Consider the following 23,747-nt stretch of genomic DNA (forward strand, 5'->3'; position numbering starts at 1 on the left):
TAGCATCGGCATAAATTTGTACGCCGCCGATACACCCTGGCCCTTCCTCTGTTTTCTTCCTGTTTCTCCGACTTCTCCAGCGTGCACACGAGACCGAGCAGCGCGGCCAGACGCATAAGTCTTCCGTTCGCGAGGACACCGTATAGGATCGCGAGCGAACATTTTCCTTGGCGTCGCACAGTGGGACAGATCTCAACTGGACGGATCTCAAGTTTTCACGAGACTCGATATCCACGATCTTTTTAAACCATTGGATTATAAATCTCAGTAAATCAATTTTCTTTGTTAATGTAATTTTAGAAGAAGAACATACAAAAATTTGTTCGTACAAATTAATATGCATTTGACGAAATATCCTACTGGATTTTTTCGCTGCTTTCAATCAATTTTAGAAATAAATTCTCGAAATTAGCTTATGACCTTACCCCTTGATGATGGGCCTAGATGATTAGAGTACTAGACTATAATCCATCAATCCACTAGTTGGTAAATCAATTACTCTTAGCCAAAATAATAGCAAATATCAACTGTTTAATTTTTAGAATTCTGTTTTTTTTTCAGGTTTGGTCAGTTTTTGAAGCTTGCACTGTTCGCAACAGTAACGTTCGCTTTCACGGGATCCGAAGCTGCGTTCCTTCGCCCTTCCCGCGGCACTGGTGTACAGGTCTGTTACAGAGGTTGTTAAGTACGCATTTGGTTTCGACGTTAACGCTTCGGTCGGTGTACCGGCGGACGCATAAATACGTGTAGGCGCCGTGTTAGCGGGCCGCAACGCGTCTCATGGTTCTGTAAGGCGCGAATAGTTTTCGTGTCTGCACGTTCCTGCGGTGCGACCGTTCCTTGTAATAGCCCGAATAAATCTCGTTCAGCTGGTAATTGGTCTTTCTACTTGTCCGAGTGACGATTCACTAATTTTCGCACTAGTATTATTTTCCTACTTCTATCTAAGCCACTGTATTTTCATTAAGAGATCGCAAGCCTAGATTTGAAATTCAGAATGAAATTCATTCTAGATTTTGAGAAATTCAGGAACCAAAGGGTTAAGGGTTAAAAGAACATCGGTAAACATTGAACGGTCCCTCTTTTAGAACCCAGCTTTCCCTCCATTCTAGTATCTCGAATCTCCAACCCCTGACGAAGATAATGATATCCAAAAAAGCATCATCGAGCAGTTCCGCAGGCCTGCCACTCGCGGTGCTCGTTGGAACGACAGCGCGGCGATGAAACTTATGAAAGGGCCCGAAATTCCCGAAAAGATGGTTATCAGGCCGTTTTGCAATAAGACGAGTCGCGGGAACGTGTAACTTCCCGACAGTCGTATGTATCTTGGGAGTACCGCAGCTACGCCGCAGAACGTCAGGGACGGAGATTTAGAGGCCGCGACGGCGGACAATGCACGACACCTGCAGCACCTCGAAAAAGAAGAACGTGAATCGAGAGTAAGCGAGACGGAAAGTGAAAGGACGAGCTCGGGGAGCGAGAGAGATCGCGGGGCCCCGGGGGCCTAGGCAAAGGGAAGAAAAGGAGAACGAGAGGCGAGGCGTGCTCGCCCCGGCGAGCAGAGGCAATAGCAGCTCGCCTATGTGTAGCGCGCCACGGAGAACGGAAACTGGTACCGGTAGCGCAGCAGGGTAAACTTAAGAGACGTTTTAAAAGGTCCTTAACATACGTACCCGGGAGAAACGAGTTACATCGTTCCGGTGAGAGGCCGCGATGCATGGAAAAACGCTTATTCAACAAAGGAACACAAATCAAAGGACCTGGCGTGCGAGCGCGGACGTTCTCCACATTGTTGCAAAGTACCGACAACCGGCTAGTTCCTCGCTGAAATATATAACTCCGGGCTTGGCGACGATATTCTCAACGGTGGAACGTTGTGGATTCCAATGACCCACTGTTGTCCAAACGGGACACGCCTCGAGCAACTATTTCCTGGTCCTTTCATCCGTCAGCTTTGGATGTTGACCGAACTGTAACGAGGAGGGGCGAGAGAATATAACTTTGAGTAGCAGTCCTGTAGGTTTCCTGTTTGTTCCGTCATTCTTTGAGGATCTTTCACTAGATCGTTATGTCATCCACTGTTCCGTTCTTTCGATGTTACGTTCAACCATTTCAGACACGGTTGAGGACGCAAAATTGAAAAATTACAGACGCTACCGTTTAGGGCGAATTTTCTTATTTGTGCACGTGAAGAGGAATGAAGAGGGGTGTAGAGTTCTCAGAAACATATGAAATTGTTAGAGAAGATAAAGAGGACATAACAGATAATTCGACGTTTCGACGGATGGTCTGCTCCCGTGGGACGCTCGTTCGGTGGAAAATCAATTATCCGTCCGGTGGTCGATCCCAATCGCCATCTTCTCGTTTACCGAATGCTTCCACCGAAAGGGTTTTCGGTAGTTCCGGACCCCCGCTGACGAGGTATTACGAGCCATGCGAGCACAACGGGGAAGAGACGGAAAACGACGAAAAGGGAGCGACCGAGAGAGAAAGCGAGGGACAGGGTTACGCACACGCGAAGGGGAGGGTGGGGCCTCGATGGAATCTCGCGGAGGCAAGAGTTTTTTATCGAGATATTAATTGGACAGCCAATTATATCTTACGCGGCGAAGCATAAATTCATAACCATCGAGCTCGCAGTTAAAACGAACCAATTACTGAAGCGGGGGCCGATACTCGCCCCCCGACCGGAAAGGGCCACGAAATATCCCTTGAAATTGCCAGCAAGAACAGAACGGCCCGGTGAACGCGGTTTCTTCGTCGTCGACGCCACAGACAGCGGCCCTTTCGCATCCGTTTCAGCTGCGAGGAGTGCGCTTCGACGAGGAAGAGTCGTCGAGTCATTAAGGACGAAGGGGGCGCGGGAGGGGCATCGCGCGCAGCCGGCGCAATTAGTATTGTAATGACAGGACGCGTACGGGAAACGAGCGCCGGAACAATTATTCAATTACGACGACGAATAATGAGGCGTTCGATTAATTTACACTCGACGATTAGCATTTTATTAATGGATCGGAATGTAGGACACAGTTTACGCCGAGAGCGCCGCAGTGGGTCTGACAGGAAACGTTCGCCAAGTGTCCGGGTTAGGCTCGAGATGCGAACCGTTCGTTATCGGAATCAAGAAGTGGCGTCAAATGTGACTTTTTGAAAAATGATGTTTTAGTGGAGAAGTTTAATGGCGTGTTCCGGAGAAATGTTTACAAAAGAAAGATGGAATCCTACCACTTCGTAACGGACTTCTCTTTTGTGTAAGATAGAAAGAAGATACTTGTTGGATGTTACTCTCGAGGAACGATCGAAGTAACGATTAAAAGCTGTCGTCAGAGGAGATCTCGTCGTCGCTGTCATCGCTGAATCTTGGCTCCTTTATTTTGTGAATGATGGGTCCAGGCTTGTCCGCCACCAGGACGTATGTGCCTCGCGGTGTCCTTTTGATCGTCCCCAGAGCGACTCCAGTCTTGAGCACCTCCATGACCAAGCACCCAGCTCGCGACTGCGAGATCCTCATGTTCTTCAACACGTATTGCACGATACCGTCGAACGTGGCACCTTCTGCTTGAACGTCCATCCCTTAAGACCTGGAGCTGCCGAGTACCTGCAGGAGCATTTCAGGGCCACTTTCATGGGCTTTGCGAAAGACTGCTTTGCTTAATCAATTAACCCTCTGTTTTACAACTTCTAACCTTTCTTCCTGAGCTTCCTAAGCCAAGCGTTCTCAAATCCACACATACTCTCATCGCATCAAAATTATAATTTCGTCTATAATCAAAGAGTCGACCACACTTGCTGAAATCTAATGAAAGTCCAGACTAGAATCTATGCTTCGACAAACTTCAATTACGTAGGTCATTCAGTCCACGCCTACCCCATTAATACTCTTTGCCCTCATTCCGCGTCCACCTGGCGCGCAACGCGCAAACATGTATATTTCGAAGCGAAAGCTCGGAAGCCATCGACGGGAACGAATCACGACGGGCACGGATCTAATTGGATTACACACTCGCGTTGTAGGAATGCGCGCAGCAACGAATACGAGGGTGCTCGCGGGAGGACGCCGCGGCGGACCATGGAACGCAGCGGTATCGCTTTTATGGCTCGTATATTAATCCTGTAATTGAGATATGGTTCCTGTCGTGCAGCTGCGCACGCAACGCCCTTCGACAAAAACGTGGCCGTCGTCTAAAACCGAGTCCTGTCGACAGCGGTCGAAGAAGTCGCGCATCAAGCGCCACGAAATACTCATTCGAACGAGGCGAGGACAGCGCGACGATTACGTCCTCGCAAGCCAAGGACGACGAAAGGAGTGGCCACCGAGGATACGACCACCACGCCCGTGCAAGGACGGCAATTAAGAAAATCATACGTAATACGTATCGACTCGCAATCGGTGCGCCAAAGATTGCCACCGAGTAAGACGCTTCAGTATGCGGACTCCGCGGGACTAATTATGTTTACCGTGGACGTTTTGCGTCGACTACGAAGACTTGTTCCTGAGTCCATGTGTGGATGCGAAAAATAGAAAAAGGTTAATGAGATTTCTCTTTATAGGAATCTCCTGATCGTGTAATCTCGGATCATTTTAACCGGGTTCGAGTATGGGTATCTGTGTATCTTGCTTTGAACGAAGAACGATTCTTTTGTTCCTAGAAGCTTTTCTAGCCAAATCGATTTCTTCCAGGACCTGTTTCGATTCTTACAGAATGAGATTTTCTATCAAACGCGTCGTCATCTACTAAAAATATGTTATTTTAGTGTAAAGATTGCTTCCTCGGACGTTTAATTTTATCATACCTAATCACCGAGGGTTAAGGCCATTTCCTGGCCAGATCGTTTACCTATCCAATCGAAAAGCAATAAGAATTCAAAAATCAATTCGAGAAACGAGAACCAAGGTAAATTAAGTCTCGACATGTGACTGTCGCATCTTCGCGGATTCAGCTTGCAATAGAAAAGTGAGCGACGAATTATGGCTGGACGGAAGATCATAAGCGCGCGATGACGAGCATTCCCCGGAGATACGGGGGCTGATTCACGGCCGACGACGAAGAAGAGTTTTTCGTCGGTCAGCATCGAAGCAGGTGATTCCTCGGCCTAATTGAAGGGCGCCCAGTGTGCTACGGTAACGTGTAATTATCGGGTAGAACGAGCTCGAGAATGTGGCAGCCCGAGCGAGAATAGAGACATTATTCCACTGGTATCTTACCCCTTCTTATCCCTTCTGTTTCTTCGGGGCGAATAGGAGGCGGAGATACCGGATCGCTTGCTCCACTTTGCCGTTCCTTTCTAGTTTCTTTCACGGGTCTCGAGTCGCATTGGCTTTGCCACCGGCTTTCCGCCTGACCGATTCATCGGGAACGATCGTTGCCGGTGTTAAATCGTGCTTTCTCGTTCTTAAACGCGCGCCATTGCGCAACCACGCCGAAAGGAATCTGTTGGAAGGAAGACAGAATCGCGTGCTTTTAGTCTTACCCTATTCGAAGCTTCGTTTTCGATTGCAAATGCAAACTCGAAGAAAACAAGGGGTTATTTTTAACAGGGAAACGAGAAGAATTTGCGGAGAAGGTGGGTGAAAGTAAAATACTTACGATGGAAGGGGTAATAATAGTTTCAGAAAGCGATTATTCGAGCTGAATGGTTCAATTACTAAACAATACTTCATTTCGCAAGCAATAAGATTGTAGCCATTCCCGACCGACCTCCAAACATCCCGGGGCACGGACCTGATAGGTAGCCTTACCGACGAGTCCACCAGCAGGTTAGGAATCAAACTTATCCGTAACTATCCAATAGGAAATATTAGTAATATTTTCTTCTCTAACGCTATTCTGTCGTAGTTATAAAATGGACACCCCAAAAATTTCTTAGCACAACCTCTATCGAAATCTGGCAATCACTACAAGTACCACATTTCACATGGAAGATTCCGATGGTACGAATGGCTGTATAGCATACTGTTTCGAATACTTGGATTCAATTATTCGAGTTGAAAGGCACGCCGGCTGAAAAATTGATGGTTTCATGAGCAGCGAGGATACGGAATCGATGCAAGAGGGTACCTGGCAATCTCGTATAATACAAGGCCGACGGTGTTCACCGATTAAAAGCACCTAGTGATTCGTGGAGGCGCAAATGGCTCCAGATACGGACGGAGATAAGATCGGCAATCGTGGGCGAGAGCAAGTCCTCGAGAAAGAGAAGTGAGAACACGCAAGGAACGTGTCTTTATTCCCCTCGCGGTTTGTTTCGCCGAAACGGACGAATTCATTTTTGCACGGACGGGAACATTCCTCGTTCTTGGAAGAAACGCTTTCGAGGTGCAAAAACTACCTCGCATCGCCTGATCATTTTACGTACAACAGCCACCACTTCCAAGGATGTTTAACCTTTTGAACTCGGAGAATATTTCTCCATTTAAATCTTGAATTTTGTAAAGGTACTCCGTCCACCGCGAATTCTGTTAATTTCCACTTCGTTATACGTTATTTAAGATATTACTGTACTTTATTCTATTTTACTTTGTTTATGAAAGTTATTTTTTCAACGTCTGAGGAAGGGAAAACGCAATTTAAAATGTTATTCAAGAGTAACGTATTTATGAAATATTTAGAGATATTTAGGAAATATTCAAAGATCGATTCACTCGATTATTCAAATTATTCCCAACTCAGTGGCATCGTCGCCAGTAGAGGGGTTTAATAGTACGTTAGACAAACAAGTATCAACGAACCACGTTCTCGAGTTCTTTCAGTGTGCATTTCGCTTAAAGTCCCTCGAACGAGCTCGTTTTTTCGTGGACCGAAACAATCTCCTCTTTCCTGGAATGAATGCATCCGAGGAATTAAAACTACCTCGCGTGCCTCCGTAAAAATGTTTGAAACTTTCCTGCTAAATGCTTGATGCGATCAACGCAAATGTCTCTATCCTTCTTGGCGAAGAAAGCAGCGTAAGAGAAACAACGATTCCTTTCTTTTCATTTCTCAATAAGCTGCAAGTATAGTCGATCGAACGCAATTATAATTTTCAGGTCTAAATTCAAAACAATATACAAGTCAATTCTCAATTAATTAACAAATATTCTTTAACAAACATTGATTCGTAACTTGTGTCTAAAAATTATATTTTATTTCGCGGAGGGAATCAACGAACTTTAAAATGATTACTTCGAGATTCTCTTTCGATGAAGACATTCGTCTCCTGTGACCAAACCTATTCTCATCGCCAAGGAAGATATCTGGGGTGATCACGATTAACGGACCACCTTGTCTGTTCTCACTATTTCAGTGTAGAAACGCCTTCCTGGAAGAAATGCTCGCGACACGCAAAAACCCCTTCTTGTTTTTGCAAGTACTACCGATTCCGAACGTTTCTGCAGAGAACAAGTATTTAAAAAATTCCCGACGCTTTTACATTTACTTCTACGGTGCAAAACGAGTATAACAACGTGGAATTCCAAACACGAATCGAACAGTCATCAAAATATTAAATACACGATATATGATAAATGCAATTAATTTTTAAACAGTCGATGCACTAATTTCACATCGTTCGACTACTGATTATTCTTGTACGATATACTTTTATAAATTTTTATAGGTTTTCCAGAAAATCTGAAGGAACGTCGATAGATCGAACGAAGTTAACAAATTCGTCGATTTTATCCGCAAGCTGCTGCTGCTCGAAACAAAAATCCTGCCCATCTCCGACGTCGGTGTGCGACTGGCTTAAAACTCTCGAGCGCCCGCGATCATCGCGGCGCGATGCCCTTTTTACGTTCCACTCGCGAGCTGTCCGCTCCGGAGGAATCTCCCCATCTCTAAAGGCCGTCACGCGACGAAAACGAGGACCGAGACCAATTAACCCATCACTGCCGCTAATTGCTCCGACACGGAGTAAATAGGCGCTCTGTGTAACCAGACTTCAATATGCAGACTATTTATTCCATCAGTGGAGTTAATTAGATACTCCGAACGGATACTCTGGCGTGTCGTCGTCCCCCTTGGTTTGCACGCTATTACTGAATGTGGATAAATACGTTTCTGCTTCTCCCTTGTTGTCTGGTTGATCTTTTAATTCCTCAATTATATCGGAGATTGGCAAAATTATTAGTTCGAACAATATTTGCAACGTTTATTGCATTGTATTTATAAAAAATTCAATTTGTATTTATAAAATTCAATTTGTGTTTATAACAAAAGTGTGAGTGAATCAACAGGTTATATTTTGGTTACTCTATTTCGATTTAAACTGAAATTCCTATAAAAAAATATGTTCTCTTTCAAACAGCCTCACACCTGAAAGTCATAGCGACGATATGAAACTATCACCTTACTTTTTCATTTTCCTTTGAAATAAATCTTTCACGATCTATCAAATCACTGTAATCTAAAACTTTCCGCTGCCTCCGGATCAAAGCCGCTCGTATTCTGAACAAATTTGTGATTTTTAGCACGCTCTTAGCGGGTATGAAACCCGAGTAATGGCAACGCAACGCGATCTATTCCAAACGAGACACCCAGCTAGATAGATCAAACCGCACGTTCGCCGCAGCGCTAACAAATCGGTGTTGCATTGGTTATGTCAAACGTGGCGCGTGGTCGAGCACTGAAAGCCGCAACAGAAACGAGAAAGTAAACACCGGTCCCCGGGGTACACAACGATCGTTCCCTGGTACGCGTTAAACACCCGTGGCTGAACGACTGCCAGGTCTGTTGATCCCTTCCAAGCGCGAGACAGTCGCGGACGAACATATAGTCACGGACTATTGCCGTAACAGCGACGGTTCTTCGTGCTGCAGTCCCCGAGTGGAACGCACCGTTGAAGATAGAGCCATTACGTCGCTGGGATAACTTTCCACCTGCGCCACATAACTCGTCCAGGTAAACACCTGTAGCTGGAACGCCACGGATTCGTCAGGCCGGAAATCTCGACGTAGATAGAGGACGATGTATCTCTTCGTCATCGAACAGATACTATCTTCCACTTGGAGCGGTGGATGTACAGACAATGGCAATTTGAAGCTGAGGGAGTATTACAATGATGCCCTAGGGCGAGAAAACGTGTCTAATCTTGCTTATTTGTTTTTATTTTAAGTGCATGGAGCTCTCTTTCTCCCATATTGCACTACTAATGCAACTTAGCTAATTATTTCTCATATTTTTCCATTACTTTATTTTACGCCACAGGGCATTTTTCTATACCTTATATTTGTTAGCCGGCCATAACCCAACTATACTTCTTACATCGAATTCCTTAACAAGTTGCGTTGGGGCCTACTGGCCCACCTATAGCTCCGGTACCTCGAGATCGCTAAGCCCGTGCTGTAGCTACAGACGAACATAGCTACAACCCCTGAGGGAGTTATTTCATTGAACTATCTTACTAAGTGCAGCTGTTCTACTATCCTAGCACATTACGTTCAGTCTTGTTCTTTACCCTGTGCTCTAAGAAGTAAATAACTGTTGCCAAGAATGAAAATAAACCCAATGGTGTATATAATAGAATACGATATTTTAAAATATCCACGTTCTAAAAGAAAACAACAATATTTTAACAAGAGATATAAGAAGTTTCGTAAAATGATGTTAGAAATATTAATATTAAATATTAAAGAGATCTTACACCATGACCTAACACTCCAAACATGGCATTGGGTCTAGCTGATCGTGCGAGGTTCCGGTCGCGGACCTTGCCAGCGGCTCAACGAAATTCGAGAGCGTAAATCATCGAAATGCTCGCATAATCTCGTGCCACGGGTTCGACGATTTCGGCAACGAGAGAGAAACTTTTCTGACGGCTCAACGAGGAGAAAAACCACCGAACGAATCGGCCCTTATCTTCCCGGGAATTTATGGCTGCCGAAGGCCCTTATCGTATCGTCGTCTCGCGCAATTTTGCTGTCACGATACGTGCGGGTTAAGTTTTAAGACTCGTAATTACACCTATAAAGTACGCGTGTCAGAGGCATCGGAGCACCGCAACCCTACGCGCTTTTGCGTAGCGAAACGCCGGGGTAACCGTTACAGCACGTTCGACCAATAAACGTCAACGGTCCCGCAGGTGCGCGGGATTTCGGCGTGTCCTCCGCGAATTCTTAACCGTGAGATACTGCTCGTCACCGTTGCAACAAAGTGCTCGATCGTCCCGATTTGGAAACAAATAAACGCGGCGTCGATCGCTCGAAAGTCGCTTTCGTGTTTCTTTAATTAAACCGAATTGTCACGGGGAGAACTGGTTGGACACCTTCAGAATTTTTACCGCGGAATTTGGAAGATTTTTATTAAATTAAATTGGAATCTGCGTTGTAGAACGGAGCGTTCGTTTTTGACAGTTGTTTTTTGTCGCGCGTTTTTTCTCCATTCGTTTCTGTACGACTCATCTAATAAATTTTTATTACAACAACCTTTATTCGACGTTACGTTGTTTTCTTCGTTGTTTCCAGGATCCCAGAAGCCCGGTCGCCAGAAACAGTTACGTCCACGCTCGCAGGGACGATTACGCCGGCATTTCCGATTAGCTACGTGTTCCAGCATCGCGTTGCCAATACTCTATCGTTCCTTTTCGAATTATCATTACCATCTAATAGCCGTTTTCCCGTATCCTGCGTCGATACCGTGGAATTACGTTCCGCTCTTTGGCCTTTCTATTCACGGTGCTCGTGCACGTTGACTGCCGGTCGGCGCCAACCCCGACCGAGGTCGGCGATAATGCAACGATTCACGGCCGCCCCGTCCTCCTTGGGGAGGTCGTCGCGTCACGACAACCGAGTAATCGGGATGAAGTCATTAGGCGAGCAGCAGCTAGCATTCCGCGACGACTTAGCCGGATACACGGATAACTGTGCGTGCGGTTGCGGTTAACGTGCCTCCGCGACGGTCTTTCCGATGGAGAAGGATGAAAACGGTGACCGACATTCACGCGAACACGTTGGGAATTATCAACCAATGAAATAATAACGATGGAAGCTCGGACTCGATAGAATCATAAAATCGTGTTTTGAATGTAGCATAGAAAAAAGCAAAGAGTAAGGGAGGCTAAAATTAAAAGCACGCGCGGAAAACAAACGCTTTGTACGAGATTAATATTGCTAGATTAATTTCATTTTTAAAAGTGTCCAAGCCACGTGGGCCTACTCAGTTTTTCCTACAATATTTTGCTCTACAATTTTTAAAATATCCTTGGTGAAACTATCTTACTATTTCCTTTTACCAAACATATTTACATACCTATTTTTGTATCGTAAAAAAATATCCCGTTCTCTGGTAAGATCCAATGATCCTATAAAACGAAACGTCAACTGGCACCGAGTTCACTGGACCGAGAACAACGAAAAGGACGGTAGAAATTGCGACGATAATAAGGCAAGCACACGCATGGTCATCGACCGAATCGTGCACGCGTTTCCGAATGTCATTGAAGCCGACAGGAAGAAGGCAATCCCCGATGAAACGACGTTAATAAACGAAGTACCGTCGAAAGCCTATTTCCAGGAATGGCGAAGATAATAAAGCAATTCCGACATGCGAATCGTCTGAATCGCGTACCACAGGAATTCAAGATTTTAGCCCACGTCGGAGGTCCTTTTCCGAAGGTAGCAGTTACGGATATTCTGCGATGGATTTCAGATGCCGGTTTAACACGCCACGTTGGATGTTAAGTGATCTTAAAGTAGATAGGGGCTTAATGCGATAAGAGGCTAATGTAAATTACTTCGTTTGTCAGAAACCACGCCGATGCACGCGGTTGCTACACAATTACCATTCGGTAATCGCGTGAATAGACCGCTTGAGAAGTTCAATTAATTTTTGTAACGAAACCACGTATTGTATTTACGGAAACGATCACAAATGTCGTTTTTATAAATCATGATTGCGGAGACCTCTTAGCTTTCGTCACTTGGCCATTTTTAAGGTTGAATTTTACCCTTTGCACTCGAGGTCTTTCTTTCTCGAGTGCAAAGGGTTAATATCGTATGCAGGTGCAAATAATACCACATACTTCTGTACTAATATTAGAAAAGCTATTATTTCGACACTGTCTACTTTAAAATTGTCTACAATCACTGAACAATGCGAACCTATATATGAAACCCATCGTAAGATAAATGTAATATAATTATTACCTCCCGAAGAATTTTGACACCGCATTAAAACTGCACTTACGAACGGCCATAAAACAAAATTCGCACAAACCTTCGTTAAAAGTGTGCACCGAGTTCTTCATTTATTACAGGAATTAAGCTCACGACTTTACAAGAACTTCTTGTATCGAGATTAAATAAAGTTGGTCTCATAAAATGGCACACTGTGATCCGGTGTGGACGAAGGTAAGTTCTCGGTGTCGCGACGTGGGACAGGTTTCATTAGAACGTTTTAACGAAGCTTACTGAATCGGACCGCCGCATCATCAGTCTCGTTACGAGCCTCCGAGGCTCCTGTTCGCCTCTCTCTTCCTCCATCTCTCCTCCGTCTCCTTTCTACTCTCGCAAGCACGCCGCGGTAATAATAATTACGCTAGGAATCAGGATTTTTCGCCGTGTAAAACCGGTCCGCGAGTCGCTGCGAGTTTATTGGCGGCTCACGAACGATAAAAAAAGAAAAAAAAACAAAGGAAGCGTCATTGGTAGCGCTGCTATCAAAACTGACAAATAACGTTGCGCGCGGATACGAGGTTCTCGTTGGATCAACGGACACGGTCCATGGAAAAGTTCGATCGTTTTGTTGGATCGCGGATGATGGGTCCTGTTGCGTGGCATTCGCGATTCTTCGTCGATCGATGGGACTTCCTAGGGACGCGGCGGATTATTTGAGTGACGTCTGTTTGAGACGCGGATGAAAGGCGTCGTCTACGGAGGACAAGGCGTTGTAGGAGCGCGCAAGTCATTCGTGGCTTTGAATAGCGATTCTAACACTTCGCAGATTGCGATTACTTTGCTAAGGGGTCGTGACTGAGGAAAGAATTTATTGGGGATGATCTTTCATTGTCCTTTGTCCTTGGAATGTAAACGGTGAACCGTTTGGAGTACGAGACTCTGAAGGAGCCTTTTCGGTAGCTTCGTAATATATTTTTCACCTAAACTCTCCTCGTTTCCTTCAAGAAGAGAAGAAACATAAATATGCAGAATGAGAAAACGCAAAAATAGTCGGAGAACCTTGATCGAATCATTGTTCACACTGTACCACCCTGTTGGCCACTCCCACGTTATCGTTTTATCGTAAACGGACACAATTCATCACGACCCGACGCTAAACAGAGTATCATACGTGCGATTCGATCTCCAGCAACAGTCGAATGTTTCACACGCGGTAAAGTTCTCGGGAGCTCTGTATCTGATACCGAAATTCCTTGCGACTAATCTCGACGCTAAATAAACTGGTCATCGAAAACGCCGCTGTCGCTCCGAGCCAGCAGCTCGGGGAAGTGGTGGGGGCAGCTCTGCGACACTTAGAGAAGAATCGTGACGTTTCGATAGAATTCGCCGCGTCGAAAGTGCCGCGCGAACGAGCACGAGTATCATCGCCGACGGATCGAGATGGGCAAAACGTGGAAGGGAGAGGAAAAGAGCGCAGGAAGAGAAGAAAAGGGCACAAAAAGGATGATAGAACGCGTAGCCCCGTAACCGAGAACAGTGCAAGAAAGGGAGGCCACCCTGCTCGAGGATTACCATAAACACTCGACGGTCGTGCATGCGCGTTAGCGCTGCGCTAGCAAATACACGTGTAAATCCCGTGTTTCAGCTCTTATTCCGCCTCCTCCGCCTCCACGACGTTCCCCTCCTACGTACTAGGCCTGGTTCCCTTCGATCCCCTTCGACCGCCTCCTTCCTGCCCTTTCCATCGTCCTCGATCGGCCGAGCCTCCTCGTGGTGCTCGTGCCGCTGCACGAACGAATCGGCAAAAAGAAGCCCCGGTGTATCGCGGTCGCGTGACTTTCATGCTCGCCGAGCCGTCTTTGTCTGTCTCTCTTCTGGGCCCAACGCGGGCCCCTAGCGTCGTCGGATGTGGGCCAGTGCCGTATTACGACCTAGGGCCACTTTTCGACGCCGTCTGGCAACCGGAACGTCGCTCCCACTTTCCGACACTTTCGTTTAGCCTGATTTCGAATACAACGAGTGGATCCGCCATCGATCGATGCTTTAGTTTTGGGCCGTAAAAGGGCCTTGTGTTGGTACAGTAATTCAAGTGGTTTAGTATTCAGAAGCATAGGAGATAAATTTGTTGGTTTACGAAGGGTCCTTGAAATCTTTTCGGGGGTGGATATGCCATCGATCTAAAGAAGATTCATCCGATGGGTCCTAAATGTGCACGAGGCCCTGTATTCTATAGCTCAGAATGATAAAAGAAATATTTTCATCTCTAGCAAGTGAATCAAATTGTGTCGTGCAAAGTTAACGAGGAAAGTTAGTCGAGAATTTGTTCTGGAGGGTACTTCTGTTCAATCGGTCCACACGATCACTGAGCCACAAGTGAGCTAACGACGAAGACAACAAAATAAACTTCTACTAACCAGGATTTCGTTACACACCCCTTACTCGAGTCTACAGTTACCCCAGCCTCAGAATCCCTTAATCGGTCGCTCTACCTTACAAATCCAACCAACAAATTCGATAAACGTTCAAACCACTCCTCCGCATAGCTGCGAGGGAACGTATCGAGCGCACCTCGGCTGCATCGATTCCAAGCGGATCGCGATCACAGCCATCCGGGGGAAAAATTGCGAAAGCCTGAGATGCGATTCGCGGAAAAATCGGCGCGATCGTTCCGTCCATTGGATTCAAAACAGAGGCATCGCCGCCATATATTTCCCCGGGAAAGCATTGTCGGGCTCGAAACGGGAATACAAAAGAGCACGATGAAAGATAGCCAGCGGGTCCCGCGAACAGGTAAAACGCCATTACGCGTATGCTCGTGAACGGGACATTAAGGCCGCACGAAATGAATGTCTCTGCACCGCGCGGCGTTCGATCCACGGGCATATAAATAACCGGCGGTGAGTACGTACGCTCGGTTTTCTCGTTAAAGAAGCATAGTTACGCTACTGTATCGCCGCGCGCCGCGGTAGGTTTCCTAGATCTGGAACAAACGATCGGCGGGGGGAATCGCGCGCAAGCCTTTCCTTCTTGCGGACACGATATCTGTTTCTTCTCGGGGCAACGATATCTGTTTCACGGAATTCCACGACCGCGCGAGCAACCGAGCCCCGATCGTATCGTAGAGAGCGAAACAAAGCGAGAGCCAGGCCGCAAGATCGACGCAATTAGGGGCCACCGCGGCCACACACCGTCGCCGATTTGTCCATTCGGTGGTTTAATGGTTGTAATTAACACTCGGGGCCCAGCGGCGCAATTTATCGCCTCGTCGATAGGAGAGCGCCGCGGCTACGTTGCGCTATTGCGGTACGATTCTCGCGTTACATGGTAACGTAAGTTGTTCCACATCCGGTCGATTATTGCGGGGAGGTCCGATAACTGAACGAGGTAACGCGAACGGGGTCCAGGTATCGTTTCGAAGAGTAGAAGGAATTCGTTGAACATTGTGGCACCCCTGTAACACATTACTTGAAGAAAAAATGAATATCAAGCTGAATAGAAGGCAATCTCAGAGGTTACTCGACTTCGAAATTAGCGCGGGCCTTCGAATAACGCGTGTTTTATATATTATACACGATTCCAAGTCCCATGTAAAATACTTTTGGACATAGTAAACAGGAAGGTAGGAAGTCCGAACAAAGTCCCACGAGTTTTACTCGTGCTTGGTGTTTATGGATCAAATTCCTTACCGCGAGTCTCATTCGTGGTTGTACGCTAAAGGGTTAATCGAAAAAGTGTCTTTAAGCTTTGTTTTATTTATCTCATCAAGATAGAAATAGGTACAAATGAACGTCGATGGGTTTAGTGTTAATCAAATATATCTGAAAGCCTCGTTCACAAAAACTAAATCTCACCCTTAATCTTGAAATTAAATTCACCCCTTCTCGATTGCTCCATCGCGAATGAATCACCCTGTAGGGTAAGGCGTGGGCGTGAATCTGTGAGTAGACAGATTTTCACCTTGGCAGAGCGCGATCTTATCTCCTATTTCTCTTATCCGCCGCTCGATCCTTTGTACCACCATAGTCGCGAGCTCGTGACGCACCAATTAAAGCCAATGGCCTCCCTACAGCCGAGACCTTCGGCCACGCGTCCTCGCGGGTTAAAAGCGTCGACGATAAAGTATCGTGAACATTACCGTGTATCGATGACTTATTGCTGGACGAGGAGCAACGTATAGTTACGCGAGGTTGTAATCATTCGTACACATGTTATAATTACCGTTGCACGACCGATTAATCATACATGGACGCCAGACAGGGCTGCGTTACTTTGTTTGCAACCCGGTGCGCGTCACGCGTAAGCCAATTCGAGTGATGATTTCGTGGATCCAAAGAGGCGGCCACGACTCCTCTTACACGACGCGTACCATCTTCCCTTCGAGTAATAACGGTAACTCCGAGTAACGACGTGTGTAGCGTCGTAAATATTCCCCCACCCCCGATTATACATTCTTTCGATCGTACAGTTACACATCGACACCGCCCTTATCGTGACCTAATCACGTAAGATTATCCCACGCGTTCGATCAGTATTGCAATATTTATCGAGGGCTGGTATTTTAAGTGGGTCTAGGCTAGGAGTTGCTGAAACTTTTTATTAAAAGGCCCTCTGTTCATCCTGTCATTTGGCTATTTTACTGTTCGTAGAAATAATGCTTCGTTACGAATAATTGGTTCGTTTAAAAAATATTTTGGTCAATTTTAAAGAATTTAATTTAATAAAATATCAAACGTACGACGAAGTCTATGTTGATATTTTAATTTAGCTTTTTATACTACCCCAAGAATATAAATACGAGAATCATGAAACCTCCGTAATCCTGTTCCCAGTCGAACTATAGTTTTCCAATAGTAATAAGGACATTCTTGGATTCGCATTTTGCGTAAGGAAACGCGTTCGAGTTCTGACTGGTTGTCCTGGAATGTGTCGCAGTTGGTTCCATCGTGTCCCGCGCAAACACCGTACTCGCCATTGATTGCCTAACCCGTTACGATTGTTGTTAAAGCTTCCCCCTTGTATTCAATTATTCCTTTACCTCGACACCAGCGGCCAGTTTTAAGTTACCGCGGATTACCGGTTGAGTAATACAGTTATTGGACACCATCGTTGCTTGTTCGCGGGCAAGGTGAAGTTCAAGTACGCGGCAACCATTCCAATAAGACTTATCGGGCTATCAAACTGCCCGTGCCTTTCGATACAGCGATCCTCCACGCCCACGTGATCGCTGTTTAGCGTAGAAGCAACTTTCAGGTGCTTGGAAACTCTAAACTGCGGGCGGATTGATAAACGCGGCTAATGGAGCGAGAAGATAACATGGTGCAATAGATGGCTATTAAATTGAAGGCGTGTGCTAGGTGTGGTCGAAGTGAACCATCGAACTGTACGAGTTGTAAATTAGAATAAAATGTAAACTAGTATGGCAAATTAACATGGCAGTAATCTGTGCGAGTAGAAACGAAAATAAAGTGAAAACTAGACGCCTACATGTAGGTGGTATGCTACTAGGTTGTAAGTTGTAAATATATTAAATTAATATTATATAATATTTTTATTAATAAAAAATAATCAAAGTCTTTTCCTGTTCAGTTTCACCGACGAATCGAGAATTATTTTGACCCTAAACCCCTGGTTAACAGTATTTACCATTTTACTTATATGCACATTTAAAAGAAGTTACTCGTGAATAATAAAATCTATTTTATAAACGTATGTCGGAAAAGGTATGTTGAAATAAAGTGTGAACAAAGCTACGATCGTAATAGTACCACTCTAACCTGACGTCATGCATAAAACAAATGACCGGCCTATATGCGAATGATGTTTTCACAGAAATTTCTTTAACCGAATTTTAAAATGTCACCGAAAAAAAAGTGGTTCTTTTTTGTCACTTTAGAAATACACGTGCGATATCTTTTCACGGTTATTAAGCACGTCAGGTGTCCAGAGCGAAGCATAAAATTTATTTTATTACGCACGCGTATCGACTCGTTACGTGTCGATCGCCAACTGGTTTCCGACTTCCTCGTTTCCCCCTCGAATCGATCGTGACTCGCCGGTATCAACGTACTTTCTTTTCGCGTCGAAGTTGCCCAGCAATTTGAACTTTGTCGTCCCTCTGGTCGTTTGAAAATCCATTTTGAACCGAACGCCCACGCAAATTTCTCACCGAGCGATATTCACGCCCGAAGCTAAACGAAATTCAAATCGAGACCGTTTAAGTCGCGATAACGTCGAGGCGATTTTTTTGTCGCGACGGAGAACGGTCTACGTCGTAAATTACTTTTACATATTAATCCAGGCTCGACAACAAAATTTACGAGATACCCGCGAATGTTACGTAACCGGGAGATAACGAATCAAACTTTCCCTTTGAGTAGATTCTATCTCGTGACTCTTCGATCGAAACATAAGAGTCATGGTTTACTTCTAAGATTCTTTGTTGGTTATTATATCGCATAGTCAAGCTCGAAAGGCATTATTAATATACATCGACAAAGACTGTTACGTCGCGATCGTTCAAACTAATTTCCCGTAATAACGAAGAGCATACAATATTTTTCATAAGAAAATAAATTAAAACAAACACTATACAAACGGTGTAATATCCACTAATTGTACGACAGCCACTGCCTAATGTATATATTTTAATTTATTGAGTTGTTTAGCAGGCGTCGTAAAACTATCACGCCTATCAGATCAAAAAATACATCGATTTTGCTAATAGCATACATAGTATCGTATTCCTCTGAAAATGCCAAGCGAGTGGCGTCGAATACTCGCACAACCGGCCGACTTGCATAGCGTTAATAGCCTCACCACTATCATTAAACGTGTCCAGCAACAAATATCCAAGATTTATCTCTTATAAATTGGGTGTTTCTATGTCAGTAGCAAGGCACAATTACAATTCCATGCACTCGCAGCCGATGATTAATAACTGTGGAAAAACGCGGAGTCACGGCTGTCTTATTGTTCTTGCACAAATTAATTAACTGCCATGTTGGGCGCCGTGACACTTTACGATGCATTAAGCTCTATACACCAATTAGAAACCTGAAACTTTCCTTATTATTCCGCGTCGAACACCATCGCGGACTGTTAGGCGAATGTAATGCCATCAACCGGTTATGCATTGACGCCGACAAGTTTTATGAGAGCACGGATCTGTTCCAGCGAGTCTTAAATTTTACGTTATTGATACCATTTGCCCTAAATAGGTTACAACGTGTCGCAATGTCTTGTTGCTGGTATCCGATTTTTGTTAAGAAATATAGACAAGGGATGAAATACTCAGGCTTTACCGCGAGCTCTTTAGGAGAAATACGAATACGGTTTCCTCTCAAATTTTTCGAAAATTCGAAATTCGAGATCGATACGCACGTTTCGAGATTTTTCGAGATCAAGATCGAGATCGTAGAAATTCTCGTCTCGTCTCGTGTCGCGCTCATCACTACGAACGAACAATGGCTGATGATTTCTCAATCGTCCTGGCACGTAATCGATTAATGTCCTTCCCCTCGAAAGCGTCCTATCGGAGTATCGTTCGCTTAAAGGTGCGCCGAAGCATTCGACCGAGCTAATTGAATGCGAATCGATGGAACACAACGTGTGGGATTCGCGTATAATTAACGATGATCGCGGGGATCGATTCGAGCCGTACCTATAAGTTGCTGGATTATTTAACGGTACAGAGAGGCGTAGGAATCGCTCGTTAACCGGCAACCGCAACGATTTTCCGTATCGAGAACTTTTCAACGGCCATTTATCGGATTAAACTGCATCGTGGCCCGTTTTACGCCTCGTCGACTTCTCATTATCGCGGCTGTTACTCGTACAACGTTAAAGGAGACAATAGCCCGTTGGCGATCATCACCTGCGCCACGAATTACTCTACAAGCTGTTTCGTTGATTGAAATTATCCGGGCAATCTGTTGACGTTAGTGTGGGAATTTTTCAGGAACAAATTGCGCCATTCGAGACGGCGTTTAGCGTCGTAGATTTAATAATAATAACCGACGATGTGGTTTCAGGGGTTTAACTCGTTATTATATATTTCAGAGATACGAGTATTTTACTCTTTTTATCCAAAATACATTTCCATGTATACAGGGTGTTCGGTAACTGGTGGTACGAACGCGATAAAAACAAACTTAAACTGCGATGATAATCATCGAGTCAACGATCTACAGTTCGTTATAACGAGACGTGATCAAGTGCACCCGTACCCGGGGAAAATACAAAGTCGTTTTTCTCGAGAACAAAGCCAGATTTATTTTTTCACGTAGAATCATCCCCAGTTACCGAACACCCCGTACGACCCTTGTAATTAATCCCAGCGAATCGACATCGCTCGCGAAAGCATCGCTTGGCCGATAGAAATCTGATAACGAATCTCCGTGAATGCGATAGCAAAATAAAAAAAGAAATAACGTTTTCCCAGGGTCATGCAAGCCACGTATTTCTCAGCAACGAGCCACATGGCGCCTGCTCGTACGCGGCATTCCCTCCCTTGCCGGTGTGCTCGTCGTGTAACGCGCGCCGCCAATGAGCGCAACACGACGTAGACGGAACGCCACCCTCGCGCAACCTGCGCAATTCTGACGTTACCGTCCCATGTGCATCGCGTACTGCGCACGGACTCTCACCTGTGCCATCTCGACCGCCGCACACACGCGCGCACACCGCCGTGAATCGCGCATTCCCGCTGGAAGTGCACGCGTTGCAGTCGCGCACCGATCCTCTCCGGCACTCTGTCCTTCCCTCTTCGTCGGTCCTCCGCGTGCACCGCGAGTTCTTCCCCGTCCGAGTACCGTCGACGCTCGTTCCTCTTACCGTCGGGGTCGGAGGAGGAGGCTGGTGTACGTGCGTACATAAGCAAACCTGTTGTTACCGCTCCTCCTCGCCATTATCTCTCTCACGCATCGGCGCCGATTTTTATAGGCGAGGTGATTCACGAGGCAAGTTCATCAAGTCTCCTCCCTTACCTTCCGTGGGCACACAGCGCGCGCGCGCGCGCTTTCACGGGGGATTACAGAGGACGAGTTTCCTATTTGTATCCTCGTTTCCTGCACCGCTCTGAACCGAGACTCCCGGGCAACAGGAGGGAGGGAGGGAAGGGAAACGATTCCTCGCGATTGTTACGCCGGAAGAGGCGTTGATACGACGCTTCGGATCGCGAGGAGGCTCGTTGCTGGAAATCGTTCCGATCCCCTTTTTTTTCCGAGGAAGCTGTGCTTAGGAACGAAGGTAACGAGGGGGTTCGTTTGGTTCGTTTGTTTTAGAGTTCTTTTCGAGATCGATCGATTGTTAACCCTTTGCACTTGAACTCTTTACTGGAGCTTTGTCAGGATCGGTGAGGAATACTTGGATAACTGAATGTATCGATAAAAGTGTACGTTCGTTCCCAAGGAACGTTTTTAATAACCTGGCCGTACGGTAACGCATAGAGTATTTTTGAAAAAAAACAGCGAGACTATAAAACGAGAAATTCAATTACGGATTGCGAAACGTTCCCCTACATATTTATCGTTAATATATTCCTTTTTTTGTACCGATCAGCACCGTGCGAAGAATGCGACGCGTTGCGAAGCCGCGTGAAAATTATGACGCGTGGACCCCGATACATGATTAAGAAATGTCGTAGGTTTTCCCAAGGTTTCTTTTTTCTGCCCTCGCCTACCGTTTAACCAATAATGAATAATTTAATGAGATATAAATCGCGCCGTTCTTAACTCCGCGGACCGCCACTTAGCTAATTATTCACGAATGCGTAATTAATCATCGACGGCATAGTTAAAACTTTCCTAGAATTTTACGGCATAATAACGCGGCTATAAAATTACAGATCTCGTTAAGCCCTGGTTAAGTACCTTCCCGTGTATCACGAGGCCTGACAAACCAGCTCGCCCTGTCGTTACCTGGCGCGTTCGCTTTTAGATCCAGCCACGCGTTCGAGAATTCCTGCGTAATCGCTTCGAAACATACTCCATTGTGGATGGAACGCCATTCAAGCTTGCGTGGGCAAAAATTGCAAACGCTATAGCGTGCGAAATGTACTCGAAGGGTGGTCGCGAAATTAATAGGAAATTAAACTTTCCTTATTAAATAAGTAATGGAATCTGGGATCGTACAAATACTCGACCGATACTTTTAATCTTTATTCGATTTATTTATGAAAATAACACGCGTTGCTCTGGGTACGTTATCGTTGCAATCAAATTCAAATTCAAATTTGTCATTGATAATCGCTACAAATCGATCGGTTCAGTCTACGATGTCTCGGAAATTAATAAAAGAAACGAATTTCGAGATCGATGGCGAATAACAAAATCGAAGCGGAGGACGAAACCAAAAAACGCGAGTCGAAACAGAGGGAAGGGAGAATGGGAGCCAAGGACACGTAAAAGCGAGAGACGGTGAGCAGAAAGGGAGCCGAAGCGCGAGTGGGAGGACGACCGAGATACGGTATCGTTATCGTTACACTTAAATCTAATACGGATGAAATTCCAAGGCAGCGAGGTTACAAATGGACACCAGCACGAGGACGTCCGCGGCTTCCTGCTCGGGCGTTCCGATCAACGGCGACGATCAGCTGTTACGCGGCCCACCCACACACCCACGTGCACACCTGAACACACCAGGACTGGTCTCGCGCTCGTGCACCAGGTAGACGATCCCGTTCGGAAGCGTCCGCGACCAGTCCACTCAAATCGAGACACTTTTTTACGCTACGATTGTTACACTGGAACGTTGCGCTCCTGATAACGTTCACGCGCGAAATTCCGTTCCGAAAACAGAGAACGACCTGCTCGTGATCCAGGAAGGGGAAGCCCCCGAGGTTAGGCAGGGAAAATTCTCGAGAATTAAGAGAGATATAAATATAGACGGATTTACTTTGCTTTCATCGCGGCTAGAAAGGCGGTGCCGGTCTAAAGTGGATTCCGCTCATAATATGACAATATGTATGCCGAGAGGACGGCGTAATACAGTTCACCTAAATCACCTTTGTAATACGGACAGGGGTGGCTGAAACCAGAACTGGGATTATAAAGACAATGACCTCGAAAGTCGGCTACGGGCCGGCACGATAATTCAAAAGGACATCTAATTCATACGAGAAACTCGTTTTTATTCCAAGCTACGGGGGAAGAAGTCATCCAGCGGCTAGAGAAAAAAGAACGGCTGCTGGACGAGGAATAAATTACCACGTTTCACAACTTCCGCCGCCATGGAGTCGAAAACGTCTCTCTTACCACCGCTATCCGGCACGGCGTATCTAAAAAGGCCATAGTCGAGGTCACCCCTATGCTGCCGCGAGAAAGGCGTCTCTCACGACGAATCAAGAGGAATCTAAGCAAACGAAAACCCGCATCTTCCACTCCAGACCTCCGTAAAGCGGATCGAGATCGAAAATTCGAGGGAGTTGGCCTCCGACGCTACGCCACGATGTTGAGGGCTAAGTCGTCGACGGAATTACCGATCGAAACGTAACCTCCATTCATATACATATAAATAGTAAATACACGTACTTTCAGTTGTGTCCTCGTGGTTAGATGTTTATCTAACGATCACTTTTTACAAATACCTACGTAGGTTGGAAACCGAATATATATTCCCTTGACACACCTGTTGATCATGATGATTTACGAAAGGCTTA

The 23,747-nt window shown here is 45.7% G+C and overlaps 2 protein-coding genes across 2 annotated transcripts in view; both read right to left on the reverse strand.

Annotated features, from left to right (window-relative positions):
• Positions 1-23,747, reverse strand: part of LOC128872978 (L-lactate dehydrogenase-like) — a 206,730-nt gene that overhangs the window by 78,481 nt on the left and 104,502 nt on the right. The window lies entirely within an intron of this gene.
• Positions 3,311-3,571, reverse strand: LOC128885031 (uncharacterized). The gene has a single exon (XM_054138772.1). It carries the CDS (start codon positions 3,569-3,571, stop codon positions 3,311-3,313), a length of 261 nt encoding a protein of 86 aa, XP_053994747.1.

The sequence above is a fragment of the Hylaeus volcanicus genome, chromosome 2 (genome assembly GCF_026283585.1).
Source record: "Hylaeus volcanicus isolate JK05 chromosome 2, UHH_iyHylVolc1.0_haploid, whole genome shotgun sequence".
NCBI lineage: Eukaryota > Metazoa > Arthropoda > Insecta > Hymenoptera > Colletidae > Hylaeus > Hylaeus volcanicus.